Source organism: Babylonia areolata, chromosome 8 (genome assembly GCF_041734735.1).
Source record: "Babylonia areolata isolate BAREFJ2019XMU chromosome 8, ASM4173473v1, whole genome shotgun sequence".
NCBI lineage: Eukaryota > Metazoa > Mollusca > Gastropoda > Neogastropoda > Buccinidae > Babylonia > Babylonia areolata.
This window is the reverse complement of record NC_134883.1, coordinates 46,859,083-46,885,216: the sequence shown is the minus strand read 5'-3', so window position 1 is coordinate 46,885,216 and position 26,134 is coordinate 46,859,083. Positions and strand designations below refer to the sequence as shown.

At 44.7% G+C, this 26,134-nt stretch overlaps 2 protein-coding genes across 2 annotated transcripts in view; one reads left to right on the top strand and one right to left on the bottom strand.

The window, feature by feature from the left end:
• The window catches only part of LOC143285211 (synapsin-like), a 127,875-nt gene extending 114,615 nt beyond the window's left edge, over positions 1-13,260 (top strand). Inside the window, exons 9-14 of the mRNA XM_076592457.1 lie at positions 1,598-1,740; positions 5,311-5,385; positions 6,644-6,746; positions 7,506-7,621; positions 9,976-10,077; positions 10,804-13,260. Coding sequence (XP_076448572.1) covers positions 1,598-1,740; positions 5,311-5,385; positions 6,644-6,746; positions 7,506-7,621; positions 9,976-10,077; positions 10,804-11,107 — 843 coding nt within the window. The 3' untranslated portion in view covers positions 11,108-13,260. The remainder of the gene's footprint in view (positions 1-1,597; positions 1,741-5,310; positions 5,386-6,643; positions 6,747-7,505; positions 7,622-9,975; positions 10,078-10,803) is intronic.
• A 6,986-nt stretch (positions 13,261-20,246) lies between these two features.
• Positions 20,247-25,576, bottom strand: LOC143285210 (uncharacterized). Its single transcript, XM_076592456.1, has 3 exons — positions 25,218-25,576; positions 23,072-23,329; positions 20,247-21,835 (listed from the first exon to the last, which is right to left on the bottom strand). Exons 1-3 carry the CDS (start codon positions 25,435-25,437, stop codon positions 21,318-21,320), a joined length of 996 nt encoding a protein of 331 aa, XP_076448571.1. The 5' UTR covers positions 25,438-25,576; the 3' UTR covers positions 20,247-21,317.
• Positions 25,577-26,134: the final 558 nt, after the last annotated feature.

The window sequence follows — 26,134 nt, the reverse complement described above, 5'->3', positions numbered from 1 at the left end:
ACCAAACTGTACATATATACCTGGACCCCAAGTTTGTGAGGACTTGTGGCCGTGACCTAACTGTGTACATATATACTTTGCCCCAGGCTTTGACACGGCTGTATGTTGCTTTCCCAGGCGTCATTGTCTGATCACTTTCGCATGCGTTTCAGTGTACTTTCACTTTCCTATTGAACCTGCTTTATACTAACCTTTTGTATAAAAACAAAAAATTGATTAGAATTAAGAAACTGCTTTTCCTTCTACACCAATAAAAAAAAAAAAACAAGAGAGGCAAGGCCTTCAAGACTCATTTGTGATACTTTTTTTTTTTTTTAATCCAAGCTTTTTATGTATTGAGTATAATTTCAAAATGTAATGTTTAAGATGAGAAAGATCAGTTTAAAGCAAATTAAGTCCCCTAGCATTAATTACAGAGTAATTTCCCTTTTTTACTATCTGCGCCGAAACGTTTGCAAAATAAATATAACTTCCATGCTTAGCAAAAGAAGTTCCTGTTTGAACAAAAAAAAATGATAATAATGACGGCTCTTGTTGTTGGGTCAGAATATCAGATCAAAGTGCCAAGTTTAGAGAATACAAAAAATATAAATATAACAGTAAATGCAGTTTGCATATAATTAGGCTTCTTTTTTTTGTGCCCATCCCAGAGGTGCAATATTGTTTTAAACAAGATGACTGGAAAGAACTGAATTTTTCCTATTTTTATGCCTAATTTGGTGTCAACTGACAAAGTATTTGCAGAGAAAATGCCAATGTTAAAGTTTACCACGGACACACACACACACACACACACACACACACACAACCGAACACCGGGTTAAAACATAGACTCACTTTGTTTACACAAGTGAGTCAAAAAAAGCATTTGTATTGCCCAGCTTCACACTCTCCTCTGTAGAAGAAGAAGAATGACATGCATCATTGCCACCTACATTCTGTATCTCAGCAGAGGCGGCAGAGACGTGAAGATGCTATCGCTTTGTCGGTTCATCTCTGCATCCGGAAACTGGTGGTTTGGGGAAATCACGCCCCCACACCCTCCACACACATCCAACCCTCACCCTTTCCCTTCCCCCTCCTCCCCAAGATAGCAGCTCCCGTCACCACCAGTTCTTGTTTCATTGGAATCTGAGACTGGGGTGATTCATCCTTTTTTTTTCTTCATGATCGTACACATTCACTTTATTTCCAAATTTGTCACGGATGAGCTGAAATGTTTGTTTCTTTCGTGAAAAATAAGTGAAGCAAGAAAACAAACTAACTCAACGTTTTTAGCCGAAACAAAAGAGGAAAATACATTTTGAAATAAGATTATAAACAAAGGGGAATGGATCTTGTAGTAGACCTTGAAGTATCAGGCGGAGGCTGGTGTTGTTGCTGACGAGTGCCGACTGTGTTTTCATCCTTCAAGAATAAAGACGGACATCAACATCTTCAGAATGGTCAGACTGAAATTTTGTGTGGAACAAGATTTGATTTACAACAAGAAGAAAGGAATGAGTTTTGTTTTAGTTTTGGGGAATTTTTTTAAATCCGAAAACCATGCAGTTTTTTTAGGGAGGGGAAATGTACTCCGTTGTTTGTGCATGGGCAGGTGAGAGTAGGTTCCCATTATGATTTTCAAGACATGGCGGGGGTGGTTGCCGTCAGCTCCAGCTACTCCACCACGGAGCCTTTCATAGACTCCAACTTTGACCTACATATCTACAAGATAGGCAACCAGTACAAGGCCTTCATGTGAGTGTCCTCTGGCTTTTTTTTTGTGGCTTACCTCCCTGTTGTGTTGTGCTGCTGTCAGACTGCAAATACAGGGTTCACAAAAAGTTGAGGACCTCTTGGGAATTTGCTCAGTTTTCGTCTTGGGGGCATCATGGGGAAATGAATGTCTTGGGGGCATGGGGAAATGAATATTTTGAGGACATGAATGTCTTGGGGGCATGGGGACATGAACGTCTTGGGGGCATGGGGAAATGAATGTCTTGGGGGCATGGGGAAATGAATGTCTTGGGGGCATGGGGAAATGAATGTCTTGGGGGCATGGGGATATGAATGTCTTGGGGGCATGAATGTCTTGGGGGCATGGGGACATGAATGTCTTGGGGGCATGGGGAAATGAGGGAATGGGGATATGAATGTCTTGGGTGCATGGGGATATGAATGTCTTGGGGGCATGGGGAAATGAATATCTTGGGGGCATGGGGATATGAATGTCTTGGGGACATGAATGTCTTGAGGGCATGGGGACATGAGGGCATGGGGACATGAGGGCATGGGACATGAATGATAGGGGGACATGAGGGCATGGGGACATGAATGTCTTGGGGGGCATGGGGATATGAATGTCTTGGGGGCATGGGGATATGAATGTCCAACAAACAGCGGTGTGTGCAGCCATTGAAAGAAAAAAAAAGCCTGCTTCATAAAGTGGTCCTTAACATTTTGCAAACCCTGTTTCACAGAACTGTAGGTCATTCAGTGTTTTGCTTGTTCATTTCCATTTAGTAACAGTGATTGGTTCTCTCACCCCTCAGTGTTTTGCTTGTTCATTTACATTTAGTAGCAGTGATTGACGCAAAATTCTTAGTTTAAGAATAATGTGGTTAATGTCACAAGGTGCGAATTGTGTTTGAACTTTTCGGCACCCGAATGAAACAACTTGTGCCTGGCCAGACGCTCACGTTTGAAGGAAGGCCATCGCAGGGGATGACCGTGGTCTAGCGGTAATGCGCCTGACTGTGATGGGTCAACAGGTTCCAGTCCCATAAACAGACCAGATTTTTTTTTCTTCCAAACTTCAGATTGCCATCCTTTCCTGTTCATGATTGCCATCATTTCCTTACATGATTGCCATCATTTCCTTACAAGATTGCCATCCTTTTCTGTCCATGATTGCCATCCTTTCCTGTTCATGATTGCCATCCTTTCATTACATGATTGCCATCATTTCCTTACAAGATTGCCATCCTTTTCTGTCCATGATTGCCATTCTTCCATGTCCATGATTGTCATCCTTTCATTATAAGATTGCCATCCTTTCCTGCCCATGATTATCATCCTTTCCTTACATGATTGCCATCATTTCCTTACATGATTGCCATCCTTTTCTGTCCATGATTGCCATCCTTTCATTACAAGATTGCCATCCTTCCCTGTCCACGATTGCCGTCCTTTCCTGTCCATGATTGCCGTCCTTCCCTGTCCATGATTGCCATCCTTTACTGTCCATGATTGCCATCCTTCCCTGTCCATGATTGCCGTCCTTCCCTGTCCATGATTGCCGTCCTTTACTGTCCATGATTTGCCATCCTTTCCTGTCCATGATTGCCATCCTTTACTGTCCATGATTGCCATCCTTTCCTTACAAGATTGCCATCCTTTCCTGTCCATGATTGCCATCCTTTCCTGTCCGTGATTGCCATCCTTTCCTTACAAGATTGCCATCCTTTCCTTGCATGATTGCCATACTTTCCTGTCCATGATTTGCCATCCTTTCCTGTCCATGATTGCCATCCTTTACTGTCCATGATTGCCATCCTTTACTGTCCATGATTGCCATCCTTTCCTGTCCATGATTTCCATCCTTTACTGTCAATGATTGCCATCCTTTCCTTACAAGATTGCCGTCCTTTACTGTCCATGATTGCCATCCTTTCCTTACAAGATTGCCATCCTTTCCTGTCCATGATTGCCATCCTTTCCTGTCCGTGATTGCCATCCTTTATTTTCCATGATTGCCATCCTTTCCTTGTAAGATTGCCATCCTTATCTGTCCATGATTGCCATCCTTTCCTTGTAAGATTGCCATCCTTTCCTGTCCATGATTGCCATCCTTTCCTGGCCATGTGTGTGCGTGCGTATGTGTTCAAAGACTTATTTGCGAAACTCTCTATAGTTCTCTCCCTTTGTCAGTATGAATGTTTTCGTCAAATGCATTTATGCCTTACCCTGTCAGCGTTTTCCCTGTTGTTTTCCTCCTGTGCGTCTGTCTGGAACTCTCTGTCCGTCAGTGTCTTGCCTGTCTGTCGGACAGTGTGTTTCCAATCTGAGCAGCTGCTGTTCGGAGCATGAAGCAATGCCATAACCATGCACTTGTCTCCATTTATCATGTTGCTTGATTAGCAAGGACGATAATGAAGCATTTCTTTGGCCTTCTCTTTTAGCATAGTGCTTGGCTCTCTTGTTATTGTATTTGTCTGCGTGTCTGTGCTTGTTTGTTGTGTGTGTGTGTGTGTGTGCGAGAAGGAGAGGAGGGGGGAGACAGAGAGAGCAGTATTATTTTTGTTGCATTACTGGATGCAAACAGATGATTACCGTGGAACAATGCTGTGTGACTGCATTCTGATCAGAAGAGCGGAGAAAGAAGGAGATGACAATATGGAGGCCTGGTCTTCATTGCATTACAATCAAACAGCCGAAGGGGGAATCCTATTTCAGCCAGACACTGTTGTTTACAACAGCAAAACAATCGCAAGAAAACAACAGCAAAAGACGACAAAAAAACAGTAACAAAAACAAAACACAACGACAGCACAATATTTTTACATGAACTCCATTTCACCCTCAATAAAACATTTGTCATTGCCATTGCTCTGTGTGTGTGTGTGTCTGTATGTGTGTGTGTGTGTGTGTGTGTGAACCAAGAGTAAAACCAACATATGTATGCATAAGTGACTATTCCAGGATGTTTTACAAGTTTTTGACAGTGTTTCCATATCAACACTGGGTTTTTTTTTTTGTTTTAGCACGTGCACCATTCCCATTCTTCTGTTTGTTGATGTGATCACTGTTGAAGTATCTTTTGCTTCACCATTGACGTTGTTAGATGTTCTAGTTGTTGATGTTCTTCTTGTTCTTGTTTTTGTGATACTCTTTGCCTAAAAAAAAGTATGTTTCGCATCTGGTTAACATTTGATGTCTTTGATATTAAGATATTGAAAGTCAAACATATTTCTTCTGTTTGTACTTAGACGAACGAGAGAGAGAGAGAGAGAGAGAGAGAACATACATTATTTTGTCCGTAAAATATAAGACTCAGAGAGAGAGAGAGAGAGAGAGATTATTTCAAGGCTGTTTAACTAGAAAAATCCAGAATCCTATTCACCAATTCAAACAGGGAATAAACGTGGTAGGGAATAGTTATGTGAGCACTCTTTTATAGTCTACACTGCAATGACTACAGAAAACAAAAACAATCTTTTAGCGTGCATTGTTCTGTTTTGTATTATATTACATTGAATCGTGCTGTACTGTACTGCACTGTACTGTACTGTGGTGCACTGTGTTGATGCCCACGTCTCTGTCCTCCAGGAGGAAGTCCATCTCCGGCAACTGGAAGGCCAACACGGGGTCCGCCATGCTGGAACAGATCGCCATGAACGACAGGTGGGTACCTGTCATCTTCACCTGTCTGTCACCTGACATGTAGGAGACAGGTGGGTCTCTGTCTGACACACCGGACACTGGGTTTGTTCCACCTGTCTGAAGGCTGTCACGTTTCATATTTTGGGGACAGGGGGGTCCTCTTCCAGCTGTCTGAAGGTTGTCACGTGACATGTGTAGGGGACAGGTCGCTTTGTTTCACCTGTCTGAAGGCTGTCACGTGACATGTGTAGGGGACAGGTCGCTTTGTTTCACCTGTCTGAAGGTTGTCACGTGACATGTGTAGGGGACAGGTCGCTTTGTTTCACCTGTCTGAAGGCTGTCACGTGACATGTGTAGGGGACAGGTCGCTTTGTTTCACCTGTCTGAAGGTTGTCACGTGACATGTGTAGGGGACAGGTCGCTTTGTTTCACCTGTCTGAAGGCTGTCACGTGACATGTGTAGGGGACAGGTCGCTTTGTTTCACCTGTCTGAAGGCTGTCACGTGACATGTGTAGGGGACAGGTCGCTTTATTCCACCTGTCTGAAGGCTGTCACATGACATGTTTGAATTGGCCCGCTGAAAACTGATATTAAAAAACAACCACTTATATTAGTTTCTTTCTTACAATGCCTTGACAACATGGTATTTGTGGTTGTCCATTTCCTGCACGAATCTGTTCAAACAAGAATAAATGGTTTCCTGTGTGGATTGCGTTTACGCAGAAATGTAATCATAGCTTGATGATCATAACATAACGGTAACAACAAGTGTCATGATCGTAACGATGATGACGATGGTGGTGGTGATGGGGGCGATGATGGTGGTGGTGATGTTGATTGGTGTGGTGATGTTGAATGGGGTAGTGGTGGGTATGATGGTGGGGGTGATAATGGTGGTGATCGTGATTGGGGCGGAGGTGGTGATGGTGGGTATGATGGTGGGTGTGGTGGTGATGGTGGGTATGATGGTGGGGGTGATAATGGTGGTGATGGTGATTGGGGTGGTGGTGGGGGTGATAACGGTGTGATGTTGATTGGGGTGGTGATGTTGGTGGGTGGTGGTGATGGTGGGTATGATGGTGGGGGTGATAATGGTGGTGATGTTGATTGGGGTTGGTGATTGGTGTGGTGATGGTGATGATTGGGGAGGTGATGGTGATTGGGGTGGTGATGTTGGTGGGTGGTGGTGGGGGTGATAATGGTGGCGATGGTGATTGGGGTGGTGATGGTGATTGGGGGGTGGTGATGGTGATTGGGGGGTGGTGATGGTGATGACAGGTACAAGCTGTGGGTGGACGAGTGCAGCAGACTGTTCGGAGGCCTGGACATCGTGTCTGTGGAGGCCATCCAGGGCAAAGATGGAAAGGAACACATCATTGAGGTCAGCCCTCTGTGTCTGTGTGTCTGTCTGTGCGTGTTTGTCTGTTTGTCTGTCTGTCCATGCGTGTGTCTATGTGTGTCTCTGGTGTGTATGTGTGTTTGTCTGTGTGTGCGTGTGTATGTGTGTGTGCGTGTGTGTAGGTGTATGTATATATGTGTGTTTGAGTGTATGGAACGGTGGGAGGGAGGGGCGCAAGTGGTCCTTATGCTAATTATTGTTTTACGTATGAAAAATAATACTTTTATTTGCCATACTTATTTGCAGATCTGCAATAAACGGTTTCTATAATTAGGCAGTCGTTAATTTATTATTTATTGACAAATGCACACACCCTTCCCCCATCATCACCCACCTTCCCCCCTGAACACACACACACACACACACACAGACACACACACACACACAACACACACACTGTGGTACCTGTCCAGGTGAACGGATCGTCCATGACATTGCTGGGGGAGACACACACACACACACACACACACACACACACACACACACTGTGGTACCTGTCCAGGTGAACGGGTCGTCCATGACGTTGCTGGGGGAGAAACACACACACACACACACACACACTGTGGTACCTGTCCAGGTGAACGGGTCGTCCATGACGTTGCTGGGGGAGAAACACACACACACACACACTGTGGTACCTGTCCAGGTGAACGGATCGTCCATGACATTGCTGGGGGAGACACACACACACACACACACACACACACACACACACACACACACACTGTGGTACCTGTCCAGGTGAACGGATCGTCCATGACGTTGCTGGGGGAGACCCAGGAGGAGGACCGCCGCCTGATCACAGAGCTGTGTCTGACCCGCATGCAGCAGACCCTGCGGCCCGTCACCACCCTCAGGTCACACCCCCACCTCCCTCCTCCCTCCTCCTGTCTTCTGCCTCCTTCATTAGGGGGTCTCCCTGACTGGGTTTAACAGCTGTCCTGTGTTCAGTCTGAAGTGGGGGGATGGGGTCTCTCTGACTGGGTTCAACAGCTGTCCTGTGTTCAGTCTGAAGTGGGGGGATGGGGTCTCTCTGACTGGATTTAACAGCTGTCCTGTGTTCAGTCTGAAGTGTGTGTGTGAGGGGGGTCTCAACAGCTGTCCCGTGTTCAGTCTGAAGGGAGAGGGGCTTAGTGGGGGGGGGGGGAGGTCTCTTGGTTCAACAGCTGTTCCGTGTTCAGTATGAAATGGGTTGGGGTGTCTCTCTGACTGGGTTTAACAGCTATCCTGTGTTCCGTCTGAAGTGGGGGGGGGGTCTCTTGGTATAACAGCTGTCCTGTGTTCAGTATGAAGTGGGTTGGGGTGTCTCTCTGACTGGGTTTAACAGCTGTTCCGTGTTCAATCTGAAGTGGGAGGGCGTCTCTTGGTTTAACAGCTGTCTTGTGTTCAGTCTGAAGTGGGGGGGGGGGGCTCTTGGTTCAACAGGTGTTCTGTGTTCGGTCTAAAGTGGGAGGGTGTGGGGGTGGGGTCTCTTGGTTCAACAGCTGTCCCGTGTTCAGTCTGAAGTGGGGAGGGGGGGGGGTCTCTTGGTACAACAGCTGTCCTATGTTCAGTCTGAAGGGGGGGGGGGTCTCTTGGTACAACAGCTGTCCTATGTTCAGTCTGAAGGGGGGGGGGTCTCTTGGTTTAACAGCTGTCCCGTGTTCAGTCGAAAATAGGGGGTGGGGGGAGTCTCTTGGTTTAACAGCTGTCCTGTGTTCAGTCTAAAGTAGGGGGGGGGGAGTCTCTTGGTTTAACAGCTATCCTGTGTTCAGTCTAAGTAGGGGGGAGGGTCTCTTGGTTCAACAGCTGTTCTGTGTTCAGTCTGAAGCGTGTGTTTGTAGAGGGGGTGTCTCTTGGTTCAACAGGTGTCCCGTGTTCAGTCTGAAGTGTGTGTGTGTGGGGGGGGGGGGGGGCTTCTCTTGATTTAACAGCTATCCTGTGTTCAGTCTGAAGTAGGGGTGCGGGGGGTCTCTTGGTTCAACAACTGTCCCGTGTTCAGTTTGAAGTGGCCCCTTGGGGCTGGCTGGTCTCTAAGCAGCTTTTGGTGATTTGATTTCGTTTGGTTGTTGGCAGATCTGTTGACTGATGGATTGGATTGCTTTCTGGGTTATTTAGGTATCTAGCCCAGGAGTATAGTTGACTGGTTGGACGTGTTTGTGTGTGTGTGTGTGTGTGTGTGTGTGTGTGTGTTTTAGCTTTGTATCTTTATGTTACTGAAAATCATTTTATAAAACATTGTTAATATAAAGAGATCCATGACAAAGAAACTGGCTGACAGATGGAGGAAGAACATATCACTTCAGTTCGGCAAAGTCTGTATGGCCATCTTTACAGTCTGGAACAGGAAAAAAAAACACGAATCCTAGACCATAGTTCTTGTCTTTTATTTTAGTCAGTGTTACGATAAGACTTGAGTTGTTTGAAACAATGTTATGATTAGACATGAGCTGTTTGGGATGATGTTCTGATTAGACATGAGCTGTTTAAAACATTGTTAGGATTAGACATGAGCTGTTTGAAACATTGTTAGGATTAGACATGAGCTGTTTGAAACATTGTTATGATTAGACATAAGCTGTTTGAAACATTGTTAGGATTAGACATGAACTATTCGAAACATTGTTAGGATTAGACATGAGCTGTTTGAAACATTGTTATGATTAGACATAGCTGTTTGAAACAATGAGATGTTTGAAACATTGTTAGGATTAGACATGAACTCTTTGAAACATTGTTATGATTAGAAATGAGCTGTTTGAAACATTGTTATGATTAGACATAGCTGTTTGAAGCAATGAGATGTTTGAAACATTGTTAGGATTAGACATGAGCTGTTTGAAAATTGTTTATGATTAGACATTAGCTGTTTGAAACACTGTTAGGATTAGACATGAGCTGTTTGAAACATTGTTATGATTAGACATTAGCTGTTTGAAACATTGTTAGGATTAGACATTAGCTGTTTGAAACATTGTTAGGATTAGACATTAGCTGTTTGAAACATTGTTATGATTAGACATGAGCTGTTTGAAACAATGAGCTGTTTGAAACATTGTTTCCTTAGACCAGGTTCAGGAAGGCAGGCGTGTTTGCAGAATTAAAACAGTGAGCAAGAAACTGAACCAAGCGATGATGTGTGGTGAAAGATCAGCTCCATTTTCAGAACATGTCTCGCTGGTGAAAGGCAATAGTTGCCGGCTGATGCTGACGGTTTGTTTTGATGCTTCAGCCGAGCGACCAGTTCTGGAACCATCAAGCACCAGGGACTGAACGGCCACAACAACCCTCACTCCTCCATCCAGTCCAGACAGCACACAGCACACCACAGCATGTAGGTCCTCCCGGCGTCACAACCACACACACACACACACACACACACACACACACACACACACACACACATATATATATATATATATATATATGCAACACACACACATACACACACACACACATACACACCACACACACCACATACACACACACACACACACACACACACACACACACACACACACACACACACACACACACAACCCCCACTCCTCCATCCAGTCCAGACAGCACACAGCACACCACAGTATGTAGGTCCTCACGGCGTCACACACACACGCACACATGCACACACACACACACACACACACACACACACACACACACACACACACACATACTTTAGATTAATCCAGATGGCTACAGATGTTGGGCAATGTTTGTCACGTGTTGAGATGTTGATGTTTGCAGTGTCAGAGAGCTGGTCAGGTGAACAGTAGTAACACACTGCTGTCTCTGACCAGGCAGCTGACACACTGACTCCCATTTAGGTTTGGTTTGATTGTTTTCGTTTGTTTTCCTAGCAATTGTTAACTTTAAATTGACATTCAATGATGTGTGTTCTAGGAAATGATTAAGAATGGAAGACACATGGGTTTGTTAAGTTGCTCAGATACTTGTAGAAAAAATTTGGTAATATAATTATGTATTTGGTTCTTCTCGATGTGGGCGGGCAGGAAAGTAGAGAGACTGTAGGACCTGACAGTGGCGTGTGTGTTGTCAGGAACGCCACGGGCCCAGGCCGGCAGGGCCACAGCCACAACTCCATGGCCAGTGAACGGCCGGTCATGCCTGGTGGGGGCGTCACCTCCAACCCGGGGGGCCATGGGGGTGGTCATCCTCAGGGTCATCCCCCCGGCATGTCTCAGAGCATGCACAACGCACACAGCAACCCCCACCCCCAGCCCCCTCACACCCACGCCCCTCCCATGCACCCCTCCATGGCGGCACGCACGGCCAGCAGGGATGAGGAGGACACCATGAAGAACCTGAGGAAGACTTTTGCCGGCATCTTCGGGGACATGTAACCCAGGGCTGGAGGCAAGTGCCAGCAGCGTGCACTGCTTTCTGTCAACGCTGATTCTGCAGCGCGTTCTGGCACTACTGAACTCGTTCCATGTTTCCTGATCCTGAAAATGCCAGAATTCTCCGGCGTCTCATATCTTGCTGTATTGGAGGTTCAGGCAAGCGCTGACTACACTGAAGCCGCGTGGATTTATCGACTTTGACAGTGCCAGCATTGTGTCATCCAAGACAGTTCTTGTGTGTTTTCTTCCATTTTTGTGAACATGTTAGTGTGAGGTGTGAATAGATTTGCTATGAAGACAAGAAGTAGTAGACATTTTAGTGCCAGTAGACGTTCTTTGATTGTACCAAGAGAGTTCAAGTTATACAGGGACTTTCATGTTCTGCAATTGATAAGTTTGATCTGAAACTGGTGTCACTTGATCAGCCATCTGCTTTGAGTTTGGTACGTGTAGTGTGTCGCCATTGCAAACATGACCCACACCTTAGACTGGTAGTGTCAAGTCTACAGGTCCACAATACCAAGAGTGCGCTCAACGGGAGCTGCAGGTCATCTTCTTGAAGCCACAGTCTGATAACAAGCGCAGATCAAATCATCCAGAACATCTCCTGCTTTGCTCAGAACAGACATGATGTTTCTTGGAGAACTCGCATTGTAAAACTGATAACTCTGATAATTCAGGACGTGACCTCAGGAGCAGTGATACTACATTAACCCAGCAGATACAAATTTGTAATGTTTAAGGACTGGGCAGTTTTAGAGTGGGCCATGCAAATTTGTAATGTTTAAGGACTGGGCAGTTTTAGAGTGGGCCATACACATTTGTAATGTTTAAGGACTGGGCAGTTTTAGAGTGGGACATACACATTTGTAATGTTATAGGACTGGGCAGTTTTCTTTATGATAACAGTTCTCATAAAATCTGCATTTATACATTTGGCTTAACTGTTATGTTAACAACTGGTTTAACAGTTATCATAACAGAACAGATAGCAGATTGCACGAAAAGAAATTAATGGATTTTAAATATCAATTGTTTGAGTTGTGTGACATGCAGTGTATAAAGTAAAACACATTCCATTCCCTTTGGTGTAGTTGTGAAGGACCGGAACACATGTGACAGTCCATGGTTAACTGTGTCTAGGTCGTGGAGGTTAGAAATCTCATGTTTTCAAAGTTGTCAACATTTCCATGTTCTGTCATTGATGTGAGGTATCAATCGTACCACCAGTTTTCTTTGTCTGTGTGATGTAACAATACTCAAGTTGGTTATTATGTGATAGCAAGTTAGGTGATAGCTGGAGCAAAGCTGTGGTGATGTATCTGCGTCACATGTCTGACAGACATATCTTTCGGTGTAGATAGAGGATAGCGTTGTTTTCAACGACATGCGGTTCGTGGTGTTACATGAGTATCTTGTTCGTTTTCTCTCCTTGTTTTCGTTTTCATTGGAAAATGATAGTGATTCGATTGTACAAGTTACTGTAACAATGGTATGTTGAACATGTGTTTAAAATGCTAGCAGCTGTGAATGGTATGTAAATGCTAATGCGCGTGTGTTCGGTGCTGATTAGTTACGGTTGTGTTGTAAATGCTATGAGGAATGAAAAGAATGAGTGAAGCGTCTCGTTACAGTAAGTCTTCATTCCAAGTAGAATAGACCACGAAAGCAATGTGGATGGTCAACAGTTTTCAGTGAAGTCATCATGAGACATCGCATGCTTGTGCTTGTAAAGGGGATCAGTAGGCAATTTGTTCATTTTTAGGGGAGGGGTTGTGCAACGTATAGATCTTTAGAGGTGGCGATATAATTGCCAATTCCTCGGTTTCAATGGGAAGGGGAGTGGTGTTGGTTGGTGACAATACCACATATTGCTTTTTTTTCCTTGTCTTCAGTTGTGTCTGCAACATGTAGTCATACAAATCATTTTGGAAATGAAATATATATATAAGAAAACGTCAAAGTGTGAGCAGTCAACTATCATGTCAATAGAGTGAGTAGTATGTAGGAACGTAGTGTGGTGCTGTAACTTAGAAGTGTTGATTTGACAGTGTGTAGCTGATCAGTACTGTAACCTGGAGGTGTTGATTTGACAGTGTGTAGCTGATCAGTACTGTAACCTGGAGGTGTTAACTTGACAGTGTGTAGCTGATCAGTACTGTAACCTGGAGGTGTTGATTTGACAGTGTGTAGCTGATCAGTACTGTAACCTGGAGGTGTTGATTTGACAGTGTGTAGCTGATCAGTACTGTAACCTGGAGGTGTTAACTTGACAGTGTGTAGCTGATCAGTACTGTAACCTGGAGGAGGTGTTAACTTGACAGTGTGTAGCTGATCAGTACTGTAACCTGGAGGTGTTAACTTGACAGTGTGTAGCTGATCAGTACTGTAACGTGAAGGTGTTAACTTGACAGTGTGTAGCTGATCAGTACTGTAACCTGGAGGAGGTGTTGATTTGACAGTGTGTAGCTGATCAGTACTGTAACCTGGAGGTGTTGATTTGACAGTGTGTAGCTGATCAGTACTGTAACCTGGAGGTGTTAACTTGACAGTGTGTAGCTGATCAGTACTGTAACGTGAAGGTGTTAACTTGACAGTGTGTAGCTGATCAGTACTGTAACCTGGAGGTGTTAACTTGACAGTGTGTAGCTGATCAGTACTGTAACCTGGAGGTGTTGATTTGACAGTGTGTAGCTGATCAGTACTGTAACGTGAAGGTGTTAACTTGACAGTGTGTAGCTGATCAGTACTGTAACCTGGAGGAGGTGTTAACTTGACAGTGTGTAGCTGATCAGTACTGTAACGTGAAGGTGTTAACTTGACAGTGTGTAGCTGATCAGTACTGTAACCTGGAGGAGGTGTTAACTTGACAGTGTGTAGCTGATCAGTGCTGTAACCTGGAGGTGTTAACTTGACAATGTGTAGCTGATCAGTACTGTAACCTGGAGGAGGTGTTAACTTTATAGTGTGTAGCTGATCAGCACTCAGTCTTGAGGGATGAACCCTTATGTCATCAGCTTAAAATAGATGACCTTCACCTTTCATGTTTGGTCTGGGTGTGTTCCAACAGGTTTGTACAGCCGCCTGGAAAAATGTGTTTTGTGATTTCTTTTTCCTAAATCAACAGTGCGTTTTGGTGATTTCTATTTCCTAAATCAACAGTGTGTTTTGTGATTTCTTTTTCCTAAAAACAACAGTGACAGTTTGTTTTGTGACTTCTTTTTCATGAAACAATCATGTGATATATGTGTACATTGATTATGCAAATAATATACGTGTTATTAGAGACGAATGTATCTGCAGGTTTGTTTGATCAATTTATTTTGTCTTTTTCTACTGTGACTCGTGATATTTTCAGTTGATGGTATGTGTAGTACCTATTGTTTCCATCACAAGAGAACAAAAATTCTGAACTCAACAGTGTCAATTTTCCTCATCGTAAATCACAGTTTGTAATGTTATGTGCTTCTGATTTTTCGAATGAATTGAATGGACAACAGTCCGTCTCACTCTGATTTCTAAACAACACAAGGTATTTGGAAAATGCGTATACAATAGTAGATATATCCTATGTAAAATATATATAATCATACACTCGGGGAGATCATTGATGTTTGAAATTTACATTTCCACGGTACTTAGATAAAACGTAACACAGACAATCACAAAAGGGGCACAATGTACGACTCTTCAGCAGAAAAAATTGACATCCATCATAAGCATTTTCCTTTCATTTTAATTTGCATGCAACCATACCATTTTTTTGTACGTTGTTTCTTTTCTGAAGAGTATGTGTATTTCTAACTTTGTAAATATCTTTAAACCATTCAAACAGTGATCAGTGTTACCTTTAGACCATTCAGTGATAAATGTTATCTTTAGACCACTTAAACGGTGGTCAATGTTATCTTTAGACCACTCAAGCAGTGATCAGTGTTATCTTTAAGCCATTCAGTGATCAATGTTATCTTTAGACCACTCAAAGGGTGATCAATGTCATCTTTAGACCACTCAATGGTGATTAGTGTTATCTTTAGACCATTCAGTGATAAATGGTATCTTTAGACCACTCAAAGGGTGATCAGTGTTATCTTTTGACCATTCAGTGATAAATGGTATCTTTATACCACTCAAAGGGTGATCAGTGTTATCTTTAGACCACTCAGCGGTGATCAATGTTATCTTTAGACCATTCAGTCCACTCAAAAGGTGATCAATGTTATCTTAGACCACTCAACGGTGATCAATGTTATCTTTAGACCACTCAATGGTGATCAGTGTTATCTTTAGACCATTCAGTGATAAATGGTATCTTTAGACCACTCAGAGGGTGATCAATGTTATCTTAGACCACTCAACGGTGATCAATGGTATCTTTAGACCACTCAAGCAGTAATCAATGTTATATTTTGGCCATTCAAACTTATTAGTATTATCAGATTTTTGTTATTTTCTTCCAGTTATAATATAAACATTTTTAATCAGTTAATTTGTTTGCCCTTGAGTGAAATCTAAGAGCGACAACAGTGACAGCAGATCGCTTACTGAACTTCTGGGGATACAATTACTGTTGACCTTTGTTACAGTGCCAGACTTTGTCGTGTCCGTGTCTCATATTCGTGGATTCACAAAATAACAAAACACTGCCGTTAATCACAGTAATTTAAAACGGTTGAAATGATTCCTTGGATCACTGGAAATGATTATTTTGTCGATGGCAATAGCCATGTAGACTACTGACTGTCTTTCTCTCTGGGTTAGGTTCGTGGCACAGCAAGCGACTTGTCTCCATGGTAACACTGTGTACAACACAGCAGGGTTCGTCAGATCCAGAGGGTTCATCACAGCCCAACCGTTCCAAAAGCCAACGAAGGGTGAAAACACAACACAGAAATATGCCAGAGAAAAACCTTCAACGAAACATAGGCAATACAGTTTTCGCGCCCTACATTTTACGGCCAAAATAATGTACCCCTCTCTCTCTCTCTCTCTCTCTCTCTCTCTCTCTCTCTCTCTCTCTCTCTCTCTATATATATATATATATATATATATATATATATATATATATATACACACACACACAAATACAAATACAAAAAATATATATATATGAATGATGGAGTCTCACGTCGGTCCGACTGATGAGTAGGCAGGCAGGCAGATAAGTTGGTGTGTGTCCTCATATGGGAGAAGAGGCTGATTCTGGATGCGCAGCACTTCCCACAGGTGTTGCAAGGGAAAACGTCTCCAGAAGTTGAGCCCTGCTTCCTTCTGTCCCTTGACCATAGATATAGATATATATATGTATAGTCTGCGTGAGTGCGTGTCCCCACCATTTTTTTTTTTTTTTTCGTCTTGTAACAGAAATGTTACAAGAAACATAAAAATTTAAAACAAAGAGAAAAAATATATATATGAACAAACCACCAAAAATAAAGAAAATGGAAACTGTTGACATTTGTGAAGTGGTATGCCCATCATAATGAACAGGAATAAAATGGTCCTAAACCAAGAGAGAAGAAGACAATAGGACAGAATCCTGACAGCTGTTAAGTGCTGTATGCCGGACATTTGGCAGGTGCTGTATGCCAATCTTAAGGAACAGAATTAAAAATATATATAATAAGGGAATCCCTACATGAAAGACAATTTTTTTGTTTCACACACACACAGACACACACACACACACACACACACACACACACACAAGCATATAGGGATTCCCTTTTTATATACATTTTTAATTCTGTTCCTTAAGATTGGCATACAGCACTTCCCAAATGTACACACACACACACGCGCACGCGCGCCCGCGCGCGCGCACACACACAAGCATATATATATATATATATGTGTGTGTGTGTGTGTGCGCATGGATTCTTCTGAAACAGAAAGTATAGGAATGTTCGCATTCATGTTGTGAATTTTGTCCTGTCAATAATTCTATTGTTCCTCTTTTTTCTCTTTTCATGCTGATGTTGAAAACGTACGTGTTGAGATGTGAGGATATGTCAGTGTGCTGGCGTCCATCAGTGTGTCGATTAGGTTCCTGGTTCTGCAGCATTAATGTTATTTATTGCCAGTTTTGTTTGTCTTTCTCCAGGAAGAACGTTGTTGTCGACAACCTATTGTGTAGACTGTGTGCAGAATGACAACACTGTTGTCGCTCCAATCATGTCTGTTGGGTAGTTGACAGCCAGTGGAGTGGGGCGTACAGAGCCACCTTCATGCTTTGTTCCTCTCCCCCCCCCTTCTCCCTTCCCCCACGCCACAAGCCCCCCCACCACTCCCTACTCCAATCCCCACCGCCAGCCCCCAATGCCCCACCATTTTCTTCAACTCATATCACTTACGTAGAATTGAGGACCACTAGAGTTCATGGATGAACTGCAGAAACCAAAAGGTCTTTGGACCCCAAAGACAGCCAGCAACGGGCTGTGTAGGTCTCTCTGCTCCATTGTGACAACTATATAGGTCTCTCTGCTCCATTGTGACAACTATATAGGTCTCTTCACTCCATTGTGACAACTATATAGGTCTCTCTGCTCCATTGTGACAACTATATAGGTCTCTTCACTCCATTGTGACAACTATATAGGTCTCTTCGCTCCATTGTGACAACTATATAGGTCTCTCTGCTCCATTGTGACAACTATAATAGGTCTCTTTACTCCATTGTGACAACTATATAGGTCTCTCTGCTCCATTGTGACAACTATAATAGGTCTCTTCACTCCATTGTGACAACTATATAGGTCTCTCTGCTCCATTGTGACAACTATAATAGGTCTCTTTGCTCCATTGTGACAACTATATAGGTCTCTCTGCTCCATTGTGACAACTATAATAGGTCTCTTCACTCCATTGTGACAACTATATAGGTCTCTTTGCTCCATTGTGACAACTATATAGGTCTCTTCACTCCATTGTGACAACTATATAGGTCTCTTCACTCCATTGTGACAACTATATAGGTCTCTCTGCTCCATTGTGACAACTATATAGGTCTCTCTGCTCCATTGTGACAACTATATTGTGACAACTATATAGGTCTCTCTGCTCCATTGTGACAACTATATAGGTCTCCGCTCCATTGTGACAACTATATAGGTCTCTTCACTCCATTGTGACAACTATATAGGTCTCTCCGCTCCATTGTGACAACTATATAGGTCTCTCCGCTCCATTGTGACAACTATATAGGTCTCTTCACTCCATTGTGACAACTATATAGGTCTCTTCACTCCATTGTGACAACTATATAGGTCTCTTCACTCCATTGTGACAACTATATAGGTCTCTCTGCTCCATTGTGACAACTATATAGGTCTCTTCACTCCATTGTGACAACTACCTATATAGGTCTCTCTGCTCCATTGTGACAACTATATAGGTCTCTTCACTCCATTGTGACAACTATATAGGTCTCTTCCGCTCCATTGTGACAACTATATAGGTCTCTTCACTCCATTGTGACAACTACCTATATAGGTCTCTCTGCTCCATTGTGACAACTATATAGGTCTCTCCGCTCCATTGTGACAACTATATAGGTCTCTCTGCTCCATTGTGACAACTATATAGGTCTCTCTGCTTCATTGTGACAACTACCTATATATGACTCTCAATTTATTTAGTAGAAGCAGTATTCTAGGTAAGTATTCGAGAGTAAGTTGACAGGCTAAGGAATTGCAGACAGGGGAAATGTTTGCATTGAAGTGGGCTGTGCCATACTACAGAGTATGTTTCCTGATAGCACGTCAGCATGTCCTGGTCCCGCCGATCTCGGGATGTCCAGAGAACGTGTGGTCAAGAGCCAGAGGTTTCAGTTGTGAAGGGGGAAGGGATGACACGAACACGAGTACTGCTGCCCGTGATGAACAGCGATGATCTAATTCTGCCACTGCACGGGAAGGTATGTACCACCCATGCCGAGTCAGGCAACTGGAAGTGACCTGTTTGTTTCTGGAAGTGACATGTTGACTGCCTTCAAATATAATGAAAATGACGTCATTGGCTGTCGTGGCTCAGGTGTGTGGGGCACAGGTTTTGTAGTCACCACGTGCTGTAACGAAAACAGTGACACGTGTGTCAGTTGTGTTCTTTTGGAACGAAAACAGTGACAGTGTGTCTGTTGTGTTCTTTTGGAACGAAAACAGTGACAGTGTGTCTGTTGTGTATCCACTGTCAGTAAGTCTGATGAGTCATTCTGTCCGAACTTTGGGAACGAAAACAGTGACAGTGTGTCTGTTGTGTATCCACTGTCAGTAAGTCTGATGAGTCATTCTGTCCGAACTTTGGGAACGAAAACAGTGACAGTGTGTCTGTTGTGTATCCACTGTCAAGAAGTATGATGGGTCATTCTGTCCGAACTTTGGGAACGCATCTGATCAGTGGCATCATTTACGAACGATCGGACGATGAAACATACTTCCGGTTACAGTTGTAAATCTCTCTCTCTCTCTCTCTCTCTCTCTATCTCTGTCTCTCATGTGCACTGTTATACGCTAGTACACACACACACACACACACACACACACACACACACACACACACACACACAAGCGTTCACTTTATTGCATACGAAAGATCCTATGGATTCAACACAAAGTCCTTTGCTTCGCTTCTTTCTTTCTTCCTTCCTTTCTTCCTTCCTTTCTTTCTTCTTTCTTTCTTCTTTCATTCTTCCTTTCTTTGTTTCTTATGCTCAAGTTTTCTTTCTTCCTTTCCTTCTTTATTTTCCTTTTGTCATTTATATTCAACAGTTGATTAGTGCTGCATGGCTGAAAGTTAGTTGAGAATTTGAACTTATCACGTCGTGTATGTATGCTTGTGTTGAGTTTACTTGAATTAACAGGTATTGGCGCAAATAAAAATTATTTCAGTGATTTTTCTTACATTTGTCTTTTGTGGTGTTATGTTCTATTTTCATTTAAGAGTGCGGCTTGGTCTAGTTACCCAGGAATGTCACTGCTTTAATCTGTGTGTGTGTGTGTGTGCCACTGTCTGTGCCACTGTCTCTGCCCCCACCACCACCACCCCCTCACACACACACACACACACACACCCATATCATTTGCATGTTTATTCTTACAACACATCAGGCAGAGGTGAAGTGCACGATTTCTTTATTCAGAAGTGATCAATAGAAGGCCTGCATGCAGACCAGCATACATGTTGACCTGACCAATCTGAACAGACTATGATAGACCAGCATGCGCAGGACAGGTAGACTATGATAGACCAGCATGCACAGGACAGGTAGACAATGATAGACCAGCTATCAGCTTGCAACGGACAAACCGTGATTGAAGGCACAGTCTTCTCTCCCTTCACAAAAGACGACAGAAAAGAACTGGAAGACCATTCAGAAGGGGAAAAGGGTTAGGAGTGTATGCTTGTGTTCCCGCATGCACAGATCCGTGTGTGTGTGTGTGTTGGCGGTGGTGGTAGTGGTGTTGGTGATGGTGGTAGTGTTGTGTGTGTGTGAGAGTGTGTGTGTCAAACAGACAGACAGGTACAGAAAATAAAACTCAGAGCATTGCGAATGATCAGATACTGAAACTGTTAACATGATACCAAGAATATAAGATAAAAGTTTAACTGCTGTCAGGATGCATTTCCTTTCCATGAGCATCATAATCTTGACAGACACTTCAGTAGCAGGGCCTTCAATTCTTTATTATTAGTAGTAATAGTAGTAGTATTTTACAATTGTAGATGGCATGGAACTTTAAGAACAGTCACCAAATTAACGTGTATTTTGACCATGATATCTTAAGAAGACATCCCGGGTTACCTTAACTGAGCAAGTAAACAATAAGAAAGAACTTAAATAAAGTGGTATCTTATAAGAAGCTAAATAAAGTAGTATCTTATAATTGGTATTCTGAGCAGTAATCAAACCCCCACCCCATCCCACCCAACAGTACTTAAATCGCCCACACGAAAGAATTCAATTCCAGGACTCCCCCTCAAAACACCAGATGGACCGCCCATCCGGACAGACAAGCAGGATTCACTCCCTTGGCTAAACCCTCACCGAACCAAGACCCCAGCCCACAATAACTTGACTTCAGGATGTCACCCAGCATGGCTTTATCCACACCCTACCCAAACCTAAACCATATCAGACATTTCTCAACCTGCTGTATTGCACCCGCACACACCCAGACCAGTGTTCTTTAGTGGAATACTAAATATAACCATTCTAAATCCTCAAGAAAGGCACATGCACGATTTGCTGCTGCTGCTGCTGCTGCTGCTGCTGGTACCAGGACTGATACTGGTTCTGGTTTGGGCTAAACTGGTCCCGGTTTGGGGTGTTGACTGGTTGAGGAACCCGGGGCCTGCTCTGTGACGTGGCGGGCAGGTTGCTGAGAAGGGCGGGGTGGTGGAGGTGGGTGTTGAGGGGCGGGATGAAGGCGTGTTGGGGGAGGGGGGGTGTCAGCACGTGCTGAGCTGCAGACCCTGACTGGGGCACCCTCCCTTCCTCCTCGTCCTTCTTCACACACTGCTGGGTCTCCGCGTCAAACACCGACACGGCGCCGTCCTGCTTGCACATGCCTGTGGACAGCACGCGCTGCTGGTGGCACGTGACGTAGTAGGGCGACCCCTGGCGGCCGGCCCAGGCGTTGAGGCCATCTTTCTGCCCGCGGCACGACGGGAAGCGGATGTGGCAGGGAACGCAGTCGGCGTGGCCCTCACAGTTATTGGCCTGGTAGTCACCTGTGTAGAAACACGTGGAAACAGGGGGTGTTTTACCTGATGCAGTCATACATGCTCACGCACATGTGCACATGACCCTCCCCTCACCCCGTCACCACCACATGTCCCCACCCACAACCCTAGACAGACAGACAGACAGACAGAGAGGCGAAAAGAAAAACAGATAGACAGACAGAGAGGCGGAAAGAAAAACAGAGACAAAAAGAAAGAGATAGAGTAAAACAGAGAGAAAACCATAAACAGAGAGACACTGAGAAAGGGAGAGACAGACAAAGACAGAGAGACACGGGCAGACTGACACACACACGGAGAGAGAGACATGATGACCAATCTACCGACAACAACAGTAACTACCTCTACCCCACAACTGATGACGATGGAGTCTCCCGTCGGACTGACGGATGAGTAGGCAGGCAGGCTTATCTGTCGGTGTATGTCCTCAAAATGGGAGAAGAGGCCGATTCTAGATGCGCAGCACTTTCCACAGGTGTTGCAAGGGAAAACGTCTCCAGAAGTTGAGCCCTGCTTCCTTCGCTCACGCTTCTCCTTAATGGCCAGCGTTCTCTTGTTTTCAAATGTCTTCATGCCACTAGAGCACAGCATCCTCCATCGAGAGCGGTCAAGGGTATCAGTTCCCCAGGAAGCGATGTCTATGTCACAGGCTTTGAGGTTTGTCTTCAAGGTGTCCTTGAAGCGCTTGCAGGGTCTTCCAAGTTCGCGGTGGCCTTCCTTCAGCTGGCCATACAGTAGCATCTTCGGGATCCTGCTGTCTGTCATGTGGACAACGTGTCCTGTCCAGCGTAGCTGACACTGGATCAGCAGGTTTTCGATGCTGGGCAGGCCGCTCCTCTCTAGGACCTGGAGGTTGGAGACCCTGTCTTGCAACTTCATGCCGATGATCTTTTGTAGGCATCTCTGGTGAAACTGCTCAAGTTGTTGAATGTGACGGCGATACGTTGTCCATTTTTCACAGCAGTACAACAAGGTGGTCAGCACAACAGCTCTGTAGGTTTTGATTTTGGTGCTGAGCCACAACTATTACCACCATCACTACTACTATTATTAATGCTGTGCTAAACAGGCGACAAAACAGTGTCAGGGATACTTAAACGAACAACTACTACTACTGCTACTGCTGCTGCTGCTGCTACTACATTGTACTACGACTACTACTACTTCGATACCACAAAGGCGTCAAAACAGCAGCAGCAGCACACACACCCTCCAGGTACTCACAGTGGTCCAGTGGTTCCTCCCGTGTCCCGCACACCCCAGGCCCCAGCGGCACGCACTTGCTGTCCTTGGCGCTGAACACGAAGGGGTAGGGGCACTCCCTCTGCCCCCTGTCCCACCCTCTGCCACCCGGGGTGGCTGCCCGCTGGCCGTCCATCCCCCCACACTCGTAGTACTGGGCGCAGCGGGTGGGGTGGGGCACCCGGCTCTTGGAGCCACCCCGGGGGCAAGGCGCGTGGTGGGTGGTCTGACGACCGGAACCTGTGGAAAGGCATGGATGATGATGATGTATTTGTATTTGTATTTCTTTTTATCATAACAGATTGCTCTGTGTGAAATTCGGGCTGCTCTCCCCAGGGAGAGCCTGTCGCTACACTACAGCGCCACCCTTTTTTTGTATTTTTCCTGCGTGCAGTTTTATTTGTTTTTCCTATCAAAGTGGATTTTTCTACAGAATTTTGCCAGGAACAACCCTTTTGTTGCCGTGGGTTCTTTCACGTGCGCTAAGTGCATGTTGCACACGGGACCTCGGTTTATCATCTCATCCGATTGACTAACGTTCAGACCACCACTCAAGGTCTAGTGGAGGGGGAGAAAATATCGGCGGGAGAGGGTCACACAGACACAGGGGGAGGGGGTCACACAGAGACAGACACAGGGGGAGGGGTCACACAGAGACAGGGGAGGGGGTCACACAGAGACAGACACAGGGGGAGGGGTCACACAGAGACAGGGGGTGGGAGCAACACAGAGACAGTGGGAGGGGGTCGCACAGACACAGAGGGAAGAGAGGGGGAAGAGAGAGTGGAGAGAGGGCGAGAGAGAGGAAAACAGAGAGAGGGGAGGAAGAGAGGAGAGAGAGATGGGCAGATGGGGGAAGAAGAGAGACGTTCTCGCCATGGACAGAAGCCGGAATTTCATACTGAGATTTATGATGTGACCAAAACAAACAAACAAAAACCATTGCAATACAAACTAACATAATGCTAACCAATACACGCTATAAGGACCAGCTAAACAACAAGGCACCAGTCAGGAAAGGACGAAAACTCCTCACAGGTGTCGAGGATACTTAGGTAGGAAGGCAAACCACTGACAGGTGTCATACTTAGGTAGGAAGGCAAACTACTGACAGGTGTCAAAGATACTTAGGTAGGAAGGCAAACTACTGACAGGTGTCAAAGATACTTAGGTAGGAAGGCAAACCACTGACAGGTGTCATACTTAGGTAGGAAGGCAAACTACTGACAGGTGTCAAAGATACTTAGGTAGGAAGGCAAACTACTGACAGGTGTCAAAGATACTTTGGTAGGAAGGAAAACTACTGACAGGTGTCAAAGATACTTAGGTAGGAAGGCAAACTACTGACAGGTGTCAAAGATACTTAGGTAGGAAGGCAAACTACTGACAGGTGTCAAAGATACTTAGGTAGGAAGGCAAACTACTGACAGGTGTCAAAGATACTTAGGTAGGAAGGCAAACTACCGACAGGTGTAGAAGATACTTAGGTAGGAAGGCAAACCACTGACAGGTGTCATACTTAGGTAGGAAGGCAAACTACTGACAGGTGTCGAGGATACTTAGGTAGGAAGGCAAACCACTGACAGGTGTCGAAGATACGTAGGTAGGAAGGCAAACTACTGACAGGTGTCGAGGATACTTAGGTTGGAAGGCAAACTACTGACAGGTGTCGAAGATACGTAGGTAGGAAGGCAAACTACTGACACGTGTCGAGGATACTTAGGTAGGAAGGCAAACTACTGACAGGTGTCATACCTAGGTAGGAAGGTAAACTACTGACAGGTGTTGAAGATACTTAGGTAGGAAGGCAAACAACTTACGGGTGTAGATGAGAGTTAGGAAAGGAGCAGACATTTACAGGTGCAGAGGAGAGTTAGGAAAGGAGCAGATATTTACAGGTGTAGAGGAGAGTTAGGAAAGGAGCAGACATTCACAGGTGTAGAGGAGAGTTAGGAAAGGAGCAGACATTCACAGGTGTAGAGGAGAGTTGGGAAAGGAGCAGACATTTACAGGTGCAGAGGAGAGTTAGGAAAGGAGCAGACATTTACAGGTGCAGAGGAGAGTTAGGAAAGGAGCAGACATTTACAGGTGCAGAGGAGAGTTAGGAAAGGAGGAAAACAAAACTCACAGGTGTCGAGGAAGGAGTGTGCGGGGACACAGCTACGGGTATGGACATCAATCACACTGCCTGCCGGACATCTCATGCTGACCAGTTGACCCAAAGAGCAGATGTAGAACGTTCTGCAGTCACTGGGGTCCGTCCGGAAATCCCGGAAAGAGCGCTGTGTGCAGGGAGTGTAGGCCCAGGAGAAAGCTACGCTCAGGAGAAGAACAGCAAACGTATACATTGTGGATAATAGTGACAGATAAAATCAGGGTATAAACTGTTAATTTCCGATTGTTGTTCGTGAAGGCTGAGTCGGAAGGAAGTTCAAGCTTGTCGTGTGAGTTAAAACAACTATGTTTATGTTCAGATTGATATCTTACTTTTTTTTTAGTGTTAGTTCTATTTCATTTATTGACAAGTCACAACGTTAAAGACTGTCGTTGCCTAAGTCTTGTTTTTAAACTCCTTTTTTTCACAAATATTATAATTTCCGAAAATGACGAGAAACGCTGTCTGAAACTTTTATCTATCTTCAGAAAACTTGTTCGCGAATTCTCAAGAGACTGTATCAGTTGTGCATAAAACTAAGTGACTGCTTGCTCTCCACGGCAGTCCACCTTTTATACTGAAAGACGGCATTTATTTTTAAGCCGCCACCCGACTGTGTACACTCTCGTGACGATGGACAGGAAATGATCCACCCGTTTAAAGACCCATTAATGATGCCGTTTACAGAACGGGGCCTCCCTGATAGGCCAGTCCTGCGATAACGCGGATGTCGGCGGAGGCGGAGGTGGCCAGAGGGGGTGTGAAAAGCCATGGAGGTCAGACAGATGCCCGTGGTGACGACACAACATCGAGACATCCACTGGCCCGCGCCGCTCCCTGACGTTCTTTGAACAGCGGGTTTTAGACAGAATCTTTGAACAGCGGGTTTC